The sequence below is a fragment of the Budorcas taxicolor genome, chromosome X (assembly GCF_023091745.1).
Source record: "Budorcas taxicolor isolate Tak-1 chromosome X, Takin1.1, whole genome shotgun sequence".
Lineage (NCBI taxonomy): Eukaryota > Metazoa > Chordata > Mammalia > Artiodactyla > Bovidae > Budorcas > Budorcas taxicolor.
In genome coordinates, this window is record NC_068935.1 from 97,185,358 (window position 1) to 97,198,819 (window position 13,462).

Consider the following 13,462-nt stretch of genomic DNA (forward strand, 5'->3'; position numbering starts at 1 on the left):
CTCACAAACATTTGGCTTTGAAGGCCAATGAAGCTTGTGTCCAAGAGTTTCACAGGACTGGGGAAATCAGTGATTCCACCCTTGGAGGAATCACATATTTTACGTGCACTGGGACCCAGAGCAAAGCAGTGACTCCATAGGAGCCTAGGCCAGACCTACCTGTGAATCTTAGTCTCCTAGGGAAGCAGAGGGGACAAGGACACTGGTGGTGGGAGTTCCAAGGAATATTATCCACATAAGCTCTCCCAGAAGTCATCATACTGGCATCAAGATCTCGACCCACTCAACAGCCTGTAGGATCCAGTGCTGGGATGCCTCACGTCAAACAACCAAAATAGTGGGAACACAGCCACATCCATCTGCAGACAGGCTACCTGAATTCATCCTAAGCCAACAACCACCTATAAACACATGGCTTGACATGGCCTGACATGGCCTTGCCCACAAGTGGGACAACACCTAGCTCTGCCCACCAGAGGGCAGGCACCAGTCCCTCCCACCAGAAAACCTGTACAGGGACCCTGGATCCACCTCAGTCAACAAGATGCTGGCACAAGAAACAAGAGAAACAATCCTGCAGCCTGAGGAAAAGGGACCACAAACACAAAAATTAAGATAAAATGAGATGACAGAGAAATATGTTAAAGAAGAAGGAACCAAATAGAAACCACAGAGAAACTAAGTGGAGATAGGCAATCTACCTGAGAAAGACTCAAGAGTAATGACAGTAAAGATGATTCAAGAAGTCAGAAAAATAATGAAGCACAGATCAAGAGAATACAATAAATGTTTATTATAGACCTGGAGACAGAAATGGCAACCTACTCCAGCATTCTTGCCTGGAAAATCCCATGGTCAGAGGAGCCTGATAGGTTATAGTCCATGGGGTTGCAAAGAGTCGGACATGACTAAGCAACTTCACTTTCACTTTCTTCTAGGAGCTTAAAAGAACAAAGATGAACAATGCAATAACTGCAATGAAAAATATACTAGAAGGAATAAATAGAATAAATGAGGCAGAAGAATAGCTAAGTGAGCTGGAAGATGGATTACTGGAAATCACTACTGCAAAAGAGAGTAAAGAAAAAAGAATGAAAAATAATGAGAACAGCCTTAGAGACTTCTGTGATATTAAATATACCAACATTTGTATTATAAGGGTGATAGAAGAAGATGAAGAGAGAAAAGGCCTGAGAAAATGTTTGAGGAGATAATAGCCAAACTCTTCACTAAAATGGGAAAGGACACACTTACTCAAAACTAGGAAGCACAGAGAGTCCCATGCAGGATAAATCAAAGGAGGAACATGCTGAGATACACATTAATCAAAGTAATGAAAACTAAAGACAAAGAGAAAATATTAAAAAGCAACAAGGGAAAAGCAACAAATAACATACAAAAGAATTTCCAGAAGCTTATCTCCTGATTGTTCAGCAGTAGATCTGCAGGCCAGAAGAGAGTGGCATGATATATTTAAAATGCTGAAAAGGAAAATCTACAACCAAGAATACTCTACCCAGCAAGGTTCTCATTCAGATTCCACAGAGAAAACAAATGCTTTACAGGCAAAGAAATGCTAAGATAATTCAGCACCACCAAATCAGTTATACAAAAATGCCAAGGGAACTTCTCTATATGGGAAAGAAAAGGCCATAACTGGAAACAAGAAAATTATGAATGGGAAAGCTCAATGATGAAGGCAACATACAATAAAGGTAGGCAAGCATCCATACGAAATATAATAACAAAACCAGAAACATTGAAAACAGAAGAGTATAAATGTAGGATATTGAAAATGCATTTGAAATTAAGAAACCAGCAACTTTAAACAATATTGTATATACAAAGACTGCCATATCAAAACCTCATGATAAAGAGAAACCAAAAATATGTAATAGATATGAACAAAGAAAAAAGAAAGAAAAAGCAATCCAAACACTAAAGATAGACATCAAATCAGAACAGTAGAGAACAAAAGAGGAAGGGAAAGAAAAAGAACTACAGAAATTAATCCAAAATAATTAACAAAATGACAATAAAAAATACACATTAGTGATTACCTTAAATGGAAATTGTTTAAACACTCAACAAAAAGATATAGACTGGATGAATGGATAAAAAAAACAAGACCCATATATATGCTGTCTACAAGAGACATACTTAAAATCTAGAGACACTTACAGACTGAAAATGAGAGGATGGAAAAAGGTATTCCTTGCAAATGGAAATGAAAGCTGGAGTAGTGATACTCATATTAGACAAAATAGACTTTAAAATAAAAGACTGTTACAAGAGACAAAGAAGGACACTACCTAATGAACAAGGGATCAATCCAAGAAGAAGATATAGCAGTTGTAAATATGAATGCACCCAACATAGGAGCACCTCAATATATAAGGCAAATTCTAGCAGCCATAAAATGAGAAATTGATAGTAACACAATAATATTGGGGGCACTGTAATGACCTATCTTCTTCAATGGAGTGGTCATGTACACAGAAAATCAGTAAGGAAACACAAGCCTTTAAATGCCATATTAGACAAGATGGACTTAATGGATATTTATAGAACATTTCACTCAAAAGCAGAAGAATACACATTCTTCTCAAGTGCACATGAGAGATTCTCCAGGATAGCATTATCTCAATTGCTATGCCATAAAAGAAGCCTCAGTATATTTAATAAAATTCAATTATATCAAGCCTGCATTCCAACAAAAATGCTAAGAGATTAGAAATTAGCTATAAGAAAAAAGTGGAAAAAACACAGTCACATGGAGGCTAAACAATATGTCACTAAACAACCAATGGGTCACTGAAGAAGACAAAAAGGAAATTAAAAAAAAAAATACCCAGAGACAGATGAAAATGAAAACATGATGATCCAAAATCTATAGGATGTTACAAAAGCAGTTCTAAGAATGAAGTCTGTAGCAATACAATCTTACTTCAGGGGGAAAAAAAATACAATCTAACCTAAACCAACAGACAAATAAGAACAAATAGTGGAATCCAATTTGGAAAATAAGAAAAATTGTCACAGTTTACAGATGACATGATATTGTACATAGAGAATGCCAAAGGTGCTATCCGCCCCCCCCCCCCCCCCAACACACACACACACACACACTAGAGCTTATCCATGAATTTGGTACAGTTGCAGGATACAAAATTAATACTCAGAAACCACTCACATTTCTATACATTAACCACAAAAATCAGAAAGAGGATTTAAGAGAACAATCCCACTTATCACTGCATCAAAAATAATAAAGTACCTAGGAATAAACCTACCTAAGGAGGCAAAAACTTTTACTATGAAAACTGTAAGATACCAATGAAATAATTGAAGGTGACACAGGTCAAACTATATACTATGTTCTTGGATTGGAAGAATCAATATTGTCAAAATGACTATACTACCCAAGGCAAACTACAGATTCAATGCAATTCTTATTAAATTACCAATGACATTTTTCAAAGAACTAGAACAAAAAAATCAAATTTACATGGAAACACAAATGACTCTATGGTGTTAAAATCATCCTGAGAAAGAAAAACGGAGCTAGAAGATTCAGTCTCCCTGACTTCAGACTATACTACAAAGGTACAGTAAGCTAAAAAAAAAAAAAGTATGCTACTACAAGGACCTATTGTATAGCATGGGCAAATTTGCTCAATACTCTGTAATATGCTAATAGGAAAAGAATCAGAAATAGAATAGATACATGTATAATGGAATCACTCTCCTGTACACCTGAAACTAACACAACATTGTTAGTTAACTATATTCCAATATAAAATAAAAATGTTTAAGTTATTACTAAAAAAGAGAGTGGACCTGGCACACACACACACACACACACACACACACACACACACACACACACACTCACACACACACACAGACAAACCCAGAAATATAGATCAGTGGAATAGAATTGGAAGCCAAGAAAGAAACCCACACACCTACGGTCAGTTTATCTACAATAAAGAAAGCAAGAATATATCATGGAGAAAAGACAGTCTCTTCAATAAATGGTGCTGGGAAAATTGGACAGCTACATGTAAAAGAATGAAACTAGAATGTTCTCTAATACCACACACACACAAAAATAAACTCAAAATGGATAAATGACCTAAATGTAAGATTGCATACTGTAAAACTCTTAGAGGAAAACATAGGCAGAACATTCTTTGACATAAATTTGCAGCAATATTTTTGCATCCACCTCCTAGAGAAAATATAAACAAAAATAAACAAATGGGACCTAATTAAACTTAAAAGCTTTTGCACAGCAAGAGGAACCATGAACAATGAAAAGGCAACCTACAGAATGGAAGAAAATATTTGCAAAGCGACTGATAAGGGATTAATCTCCAAATATATAAACATCTCATGCTGCTCAATACCGAAAATACCAAACAACCCAATCAAAAAATGGGCAGAAGATCTAGTAGATACTTCTCTAAAGAAGATATACAGATGGCCAAAAATCACATGAAAAGATGTTCAACATCGCTTATTATTAGAGAAATGCAAATCAAAACTACAATGACAAAACTTACACTTTTCAGAATAGCCATCATCAAAAAAATCTACAAGTAATAAATGCCAGAGAGATTGTGGAGAAAGCTTTTATACTGTTGGTGGGAATGTAAACTGATACAACCACTGTGGAGAACAGTATGGAGGCTCCTTAGAACTAAGAATAGAGCTATCATATGATCCAGAAATCCCACTCCTGGGCATATATCCAGAGAAAGACATAATTCAAAAAGACTCTTGCATTACAATATTCATTGCAGCGCTGTTTCCAATAGCTAGGACATAGAACCAATGTAAATGTCCATTGACAGATAAGTGGATAAAGAAGATGTGGTACATAAAATGAAATAATGCTATTTGTGGTGACATGGATGGATCGATGACATGGATGCTATTTGAGATTGCCATGCTTAGTGAAGTAAGTGAGGCAGAGAAAGGTATATATCATATGATATCACTTACATGTGGAATGGAAAAAAGGTACAAATGAACTTATTTACAAAACAGAAATAGAGTCACAGATATAGAAAGCAAACTTATAGTTGCAAAGACAGAAAGCGGGAGAGGGATAAACTGGGAGATTGGGATTGACATGCAACTAGTAAGAACATACTGTATAGCACAGGGAACTCTATTTAATACTCTGTAAGATGGTGACTGCAGCCATGAAATTAAAAGACGCTTTTTCCTTGGAAGAAAAGTTATGACCAACCTAGATAGCATATCAAAAGCAGAGACATTACTTTGCCAACAAAGGTCTGTCTAGTCAAGGCTATGGTTTTTCCTGTGGTCATGTATGGATGTGAGAGTTGGCCTATGAAAAAAGCTGAGCACTGAAGAAGTGATGCTTTTGAACTGTGGTGTTGGAGAAGACTCTTGAGAGTCCCTTGGACTGCAAGGAGATCCAACCAGTCCATTCTGAAGGAGATCAGCCCTGGGATTTCTTTGGAAGGAATGATGCTAAAGCTGAAACTCCAGTACTTTGGCCACCTTATGCGAAGAGTTGACTCACTGGAAAAGACTCTGATGCTGGGAGGGATTGGGAGCAGGAGGAGAAGGGGATGACAGAGGATGAGATGGCTGGATGGCATCACTGACTCGATGGACGTGAATCTGAGTGAACTCCGGGAGTTGATGATGGACAGGGAGGCCTGGCGTGCTGCAATTCATGGGGTTGCAAAGAGTCGGACATGACTGAGTAACTGAACTGAACTGAACTGAATGACCTTTATAAGAAAAGAATCTAAAAAAGAGTGGATATATGTATATGTATAACTGATTGACTTTGTTATACAGCAGAAACTAATGCAACATTGTAAATAAACTATATTCCAATAAAAATTAATTTTAAAAATGTGTAGAATTCATAAATACCCATTTTCCAAAAAAATTTTCCAATAGCTACCATATACATGAAAATTTTTCTGCATCATTAATCATCAGGAAATGCAAATAAAAACCACAGTGAAATATTACCTCACACCTTCCAGAATGGCTATTATCAAATGAAAAGTGCTGACAAGTGCTGGGAAAGATGTAGAAAAAAAAAGAACCCTTGTATTCTGCTGGTGAGAATGTAAATTGATACAGCTGCTATGAAAAATAATATGGAGGTTCCTCAAAATTTAAAAATAGAACTACTATATAATTCAATAAATAGCTATCTTGAAGAGATCTCTGTACCCCATGTTTGTTACAGCATTATTCATAGTAACCAAAACACAGAAGATGAGATGATTGGATGGCATCACTCAGTGTCCAAACTCAATGGACATGAGTTTGAGCAAGCTCCAGGAGATGGTGAAAGACAGGGAAGCATGGCAGGATACAGTCCATGGGGTTGCAAAAAGTCAGACACGACTGAGTGACTGAAAAACAAGACACAGAAACCACCTAAGTGTCTTTGACAGATGAATGGATAAACACACACACACAAAGAAACATTATTCAGTCATAAAGAAGGAAATTTTGTGTTTTCCACATCACGGACTAACCTGGAAGGTATTCTGCAAAAAGAAATATTGCAGAGAAAGAAAGACAAATATTTCATGATCTCACTTATGTGGGAAATCTAATAAAACTGAATTCATAGAAACAGAGAAGAGATTGGTGTTTGTCACATTTAAGGAGTGTTGGTTAGGGAAAATAGGTAAATGTGCTCAAAATATAGAGACATTCAAGAGCTAATATGGGGAAAAAAAAAAAAAAGATGTCCTTTTCATCATATGGGACTGGAATGCAAAAGTAGGAAGTCAAGAAATGACTTTACACATGGACATCACCAGATGGTCAAATACCGAAATCAGATTGATTATACTCTTTGCAGCCAAAGATGGAGAAGCTGTATACAGTCAGCAAAAACAAGACCAGGAGCTGACTGTGGCTCAGATCATGAACTGCTTATTGCAAAATTCAGACATAAATTCAAGAAAGTTTAGAAAACCACTAGGCCATTCAGGTATGACCTAGATCAAATCCCTTATGATTATACAGTGGAAGTAACAAATAGATTCAAGAGATATGATAGACAGAGTACCTGAAGAACTATGGACATATGTTTAAACATAGTAGAGGATGTGGTGATCAAAACCACCCCAAAGAAGAAGAAATACAAAAAGTCAAAATGATTGTCTGAGGAGGCCTTACAAATAGCTGAGAAAAGAAGAGAAGCTAAAGGCAAAGGAGAAACGGAATGATATACCCATCTGAATGCAGCATTCCAGAGAAGAACAAGGAGAGAGATAAGAAAGCCTTCTGAAGTGAACAATGAAAGAAATAGAGGGAAACAATAGGATGGGAAAGAGTAGAGATCTCTTCAAGAAAATTGAAGCTTCCAAGCGAACATTTCATGCTTCATGGGCACAATAAAGGACAGGAACAGTATGGACCTAACAGAAGCAGAAGATATTAAGAAGATGTGGCAAGAATACACAGGAGAACTATACAAAAAAAAAAAAAACTTAATGACCCAGATAACCATGATGGTGTGATCATTCACCTAGAGCCAGACATCCTGGAGTGCTAAGTCAAGTGTGCCTTGAGAAGCATCACTACGAACAAAGCTAGTGGAGGTGATGGAATTCCAGCTGAGCTATTTCATATCCTAAAACGTGATGCTGTTATAATGCTGCACTCAATATGCCAGCAAATTTGGAAAACTAGGAGTGGCCAAAAGACTGGAAAAGGTCAGTTTTTATTCCAATCCCAAAGAAGGGCAATGCCAAAGTATGTTCAAGCTACCATACAATTGCTGTCATTTCACACACTAGCAAGTTAATGCTAAAAATACTTCAAGCTAGGCTTCAACAGTATATGATTTGAGAATTCCAGATTTAAAAGTTGAATTTAGAAAAGTCAGAGGAACCAGAGATCAAAGTGCCAGCATCAGTTGGACCATAGGAAAAGCAAGAGAATTCAAGAAAAAAAAATCTACTTCTGCTAAAGTCTTTGATTGTGTGGATCACAACAACCTATGGAAAATTCTTAAAGAGATGAGAATACCAAACCACCTTATCTGCCTTCTGAGAAACCTGTATGCAGGTCAAGAAGCAACAGTTAGAACTGGACATGAAATGGCAGACTGGTTCAAAATAGGAAAGGAGAACATCAAGGTTGTATATCGTCACCTTGCTTATTTAACTTATATGCAGAGTACATCATGCAAAATGCTAGGCTGGATGAAGTACAACCTGGAATCAAGATTGCCAGGAGAAATATCAATAACTTCAAATACGCAGATGAAACTGCCCTTATGGCAGAAAGTTAAGAGGAACTAAAGAGCCTCTTGATGAAGTTGAAAGAGGAGAGTGAAAAAGCTGACTTAAAGCTAAACATTCAAAAGTGAAGATCATGGCATCTGGTCACATGACTTCATGGTAAATAGATTTGGAAACAATGGAAACAGTGACAGAGTTTATTTTTGGGGGCTCCAAAATCACTGCAGATGGTGACTGCAGCCATGAACTTAAAAGACACTTGCTCTTTTGAAGAAAAGCTATGACAAACCTAGAGAGTGTATCAAAAAGCAGAGGCCTAAAGCTATGGTTTTTCCAGTAGTCATGTACGGATGTGAGAGTTGATCCATAAAGAAGGCTGAGCACCGAAGAATTTGTTTTCTAACTGAGGTTTTGGAGAAAACTCTTGAGAGCCCTTTGGACTGCAAGGACATCATATTAGTCAATCCTAAAGGAAATCAATCCTGAATACTCATTCGAAGGACTGATGCTGAAGCTGAAACTCCAACACTTTGGGCACCTGATGCAAAGAGCCAACTCATTGGAAAAGACTCCCTTGCTGGGAAAGAATGAAGACAAGAGGAGAAGGGGAAGACAGAGGACAAGATGACTGGGTGGTATCACCAACTCAATGGACATGAATTTGAGGAAATTCTGTGAGATGGTGAAGGACAGGGAAGCCTGGTGTGCTGTAGCCCATGGGGTCAAAAAGAGTCAGACATAGCTGAGAGATTGAACAACAACAAGGGAAGTGATATAAAGCATGAATACTATAGTTAGCAAAGCTATATTATATATTTAAAATTATCTAGGAGAATAGATCTTAAAACTTCTCATCAGAATATAAAAACTTTTATAACTATGTGATGTGATGAATGTTAAGTAAGCTTTATGTGCTTATCTTTTTCCAGTGTGTGTGTGTGTGTGTGTATATATATATATATATATATATATATATATATATATATATAAAATCATTATGTTGCATACCTTAATCTTATACAATGTAATATGTCTATTATGTCTCAATTGGAGAAAAATACAAAATGTGAACAGGCAAATAACAAGTGAGATGATTTAATCAGTCAAACCTCCCAACAAAGAAATGCCCAATGACAGGTTATTTCACTGGTGATTTTCATGAAACCTTTCAATAAGAATTAACACCAGTCCTTCTCAAACTAGTCCAAAAACTTGAAGTGAAAGGAACATTCTCAAACTCATTTTATGAGGCCAGCATTACCCCAAAACCAAAGCTGGATAAAGATACTACTAGGTAATACAGGTCAATAACTTTGATGAGTATAGATGCAAAAATTCTCAACAAAATACTAGCAAACCAAGTTCAACAACATGTAAATAGATTATGCACCATCATCAAGTGTGGTTCATGTCTAGGAAGCAGACATTGTCTACATATGTAAATCAATAAATATGTACCACATTTACAGAGAAAGGTAAAAATCACATAATCACCTCAATTTTTTATGACAAGTTCACTGCTAATAGCATCATATTCAATGGTAAGAGTTTGAAAGCATTTCCTCTAAGATCAGGGAAAAGAGAACAAAACCAACTCTCACCACTCCTATTCGGCATAACTCTGAAAGTCCTAGCCAGAGTGGTCAGGAAAGAAAAAGCAATTAAAGTCAGAAGTCAAGTATCTCTGTTTGCAGATGACATGATTTCATATGTATAAAACTGTAGAGACTCTTAAGACATAAAAATATTCAAATAAAGGAATTCAGAAATATTTCAGTATACAAAATCAGTTGTACAAAAATCAGTTTTGTTTCAATAACAACAAACATCCACAGAGAAATTAACAACATAACCCCATTTGAAATAGAACAAAATAATAAAATACTTAGGAATAGGTTTAAAAAAGAAAGTTAAAGATCTGTACATTTAAATCTATTAGACATTTATGAAAAAAATTAAGAAACAAATAAATGGAAAGATATCACATATTCATGGATTATAAGATGATATTGTGGAAATGACCTTACTACACAAAGCCATCTGTATATTTGATGTAATCCCTACCTCAAATTCCATGGCATTTTTCATAGAAGGAGAAAAAAAAAAAGTCCTAAAATTCATATGGAACCAGAAAAGACCCCAATTTACCATAGAAATTCTGAGAAAGAAGAACAAAATTGGGGGCAAACATACATCCCAATTTCAAACTATATTACAAAACTATAGTAATCCAAAAAGTATGGTGCTTACATTAAAAATCAACATATAGATTAATGGAACAGAACTGAGGGCCCAATTATAAAACCATACTTATGTTCAACTACTATTTGTAAGGGGGCCAAGAATATTCAGAAAGGGAAAATTTGTTGTTTTTGTTTTAGTGGCTCATCATGTCCAGCTCTTTGCGACCCCATGGACTGTAGCCCACCAGGCTCCTCTGTCCATGGGCTTACCCAGGCAAGAACACTGGAGTGGGTTGCCATTTCCTTCTCCAGGGTATCTTCCCAACCCAGGGATTGAACCTGCATCTCCTGCATTGAAGGTAGATTCTTTACCACTGAGCCAGGGTGGAAATACAAGGGAAAACTACTCTTTTATTAATGGCATTGGAGAAATTAGATATTTACATGCAGAGGACTGTATCAACCCCCCCATACTACACCAGTCACAAAAATTAACTCAAAGCAGATTAATGACTTATGTGTAAGACTCACATAGGCAGAAATTCTAGAAGAAAACATAGAGAAAATACTCCTTGACATTGGTCTTGCCAATGAGTTTTTAAATATGACACCTAAAGCACAAGCCAGAGAAACAAAAATAAGCAAGTGGGACTTGAGTTCTGCTCAGCAAAAGACAAACTATTAACAAAATGAAAAGGCTTCCTATGAAATGGGAGAAATTATTTATAAACCATATACCCAATAAAGACATAAACATACATACCATGGTATACTGTTCAGCCATAAAAAGAAAGAAATCCTATCATTTATTGAAATATGAATGATCTTTAGGGAGTTATGCTGTGAGAAATAAGTCATAAAATACAAATATCTGATGTCTCTTTTAAGTGCAAGCTGAAAAATGCAAAGTTGTAGAAACAGAAAATAGATTGCTGGTTGCCAGATTTTGGGGTTGGCATTGGGGAAAGTGGGGATTTGTTGGTCAAAGGGCACAAACTTCTAGTTATATGATGAAGTTCTAGGGATATAATATACAGTATGGTTAATATAGTTAACAGTACTCTATTGTATACTTAGGAGGTGCTAAGAGTATTACATACTTAGGAGATTCTTAAATGTTCCTACCACAAACAAAAGTAATTGTGTGAGGTGATGGGTGTGTTAACTAACCTTATTATGATAATTATTTCACAGTATATACATGTAATGTATCATCACATTTAACATCTTATGCTTACACAATATTATGTCAGTTATATCTCAATAAAGCTGGAAAACGATAATAAGGATAAAAAACAGCAAAACACTCACTTTTAGAAAAGTGTTTCCTTCTCACTGACCTGCCAATGGCTTAATATGATATATGATGGCTTAATGTGACATTGCTTCCAGGGTAATGGGATCAAGTCATCAAACAAAGACAAACAGAGAAGCTGTAATGTTGAAATTTCAGACACTGACCACCAAATGAAAAAGGTATTTGGGAGCAACAGAGAAATCATCCTTGCATTCTGATTCATATGCTTTGTGCTTCAGCCTATTCTGTTTTGAATATAGATAAGGATTAAAAGTGGGGCACTAGGTGATTTGAGAAGCCCCTTGCTACTTAATTTATACCATTTCCCTTTGATCTCCCATCTACTCTAGGTGTCAACTCTGCCCGCTCCGTTCCTCCTTCCTACCCACCACCACAGGACCCGTTAAACCAGGGCCAATACCTGGTCCCCGATGGCATCGCTCAGTCGCAGGTCTTTGAGTTCACCGAACCCAAGCGCAGCCAGTCACCATTCTGGCAAAACTTCAGCAGGTTAACCCCCTTCAAAAAATAATACCAACAGGGAGGCAGATAATTTTAAAATAAATAAAATTATATTTATAGATGGACCTTTTTTTGGAGAAGCACTGTTGAAATTTATATATATATATACATATACACACACATGCATACACACACATACACAAAAACACACAAAGTCTTGAGTGTACACGCCCACACACCCACCCACCCAACTACACACACACACACACACACACACACACACACACACACACACACACACTCTCACACTCACACACACTCACACACGCAGAAGGACCAAAAATGTTTTCTGTTGTTTTGGGCAAGTAAAATCTGTAGTTGGTAGGAAGAAGTACCAATGACTTCCAAACATGTGATCCCTTAAAAAGTTTTCTGTTCTTATCCTGCCCCCCTCCCCTTTACTTTCAGAAACTTACATTTCTATTTGTTCCTCTTCTGTTGAAATAATCTTTTTGCTCTCCTGTGAATGATTCATTGACTTGTCATTATTAACATAGATGTGTTGTATTGATTTTTACTTTCCTGATGATACTGATGCTGATGACTTTTGAATTTAGTTTAATATGGTGGCGTTTGGGAGTTTTGAATTTCTTTTTTTCCTTTTACTTCTCATTGGGTAAAGGAAGGATCCCCTTTCTCCTCTCCCTCGACTGATCATCTGCGAATGTTTCTGCAGCCCTGCAGTTACCCCAAATAGCCTTTTTCCTGCATCTTCTGTCCTAGTCATACCAGTCTGGACATGCTCTGTTGTGCCCTGTGACATAACTGCTCAATATTTCTATTGCTTTCACTGTGTTTTAGGTGTTGTGGAGGGATTGAAACTAAACAGAAGTAAGAGAACATCAGAATAATGATACTAGAAGGGACTTTTGTTCAGAAAATGTTCTGCATTTGGGCTGTTTCTTCTTCTAGCACTGGGGGTTCCCATGTTGTAGCACTGCTGGGTCATGACAGTTTTGTATCTGGGGTTTAGTTTGGGTCAGTTATTCTCTTCTTCATGCCACTTTGGTTATGGGGTTTCTTCTAGGCTTCTTCCTCCCCTAACTTAAAAAGTCTGAACTAGAAGCAAAGAGGCTGAGACTCTGCCCCTTGAAGGAGGGATTCAACTGTCTCCAATAACAGGTAGGTTTAGGATATGGTTCCCCACTGCAGTCAGTTCAGCAGCCTGGTTATACCTGCTTCACATTTGCAGATTG

General features: G+C 36.8%; 1 protein-coding gene across 2 annotated transcripts in view; it reads left to right on the forward strand.

The window, feature by feature from the left end:
- Positions 1 to 12,276, forward strand: part of ARHGEF9 (Cdc42 guanine nucleotide exchange factor 9) — a 331,172-nt gene extending 318,896 nt beyond the window's left edge. For both annotated transcript variants that reach the window (XM_052663173.1, XM_052663174.1), the window contains one exon: positions 12,095 to 12,276. In XM_052663173.1, the coding sequence (XP_052519133.1) occupies positions 12,095 to 12,276 (182 nt within the window). The remainder of the gene's footprint in view (positions 1 to 12,094) is intronic.
- The last annotated feature ends 1,186 nt before the right edge of the window (positions 12,277 to 13,462 follow it).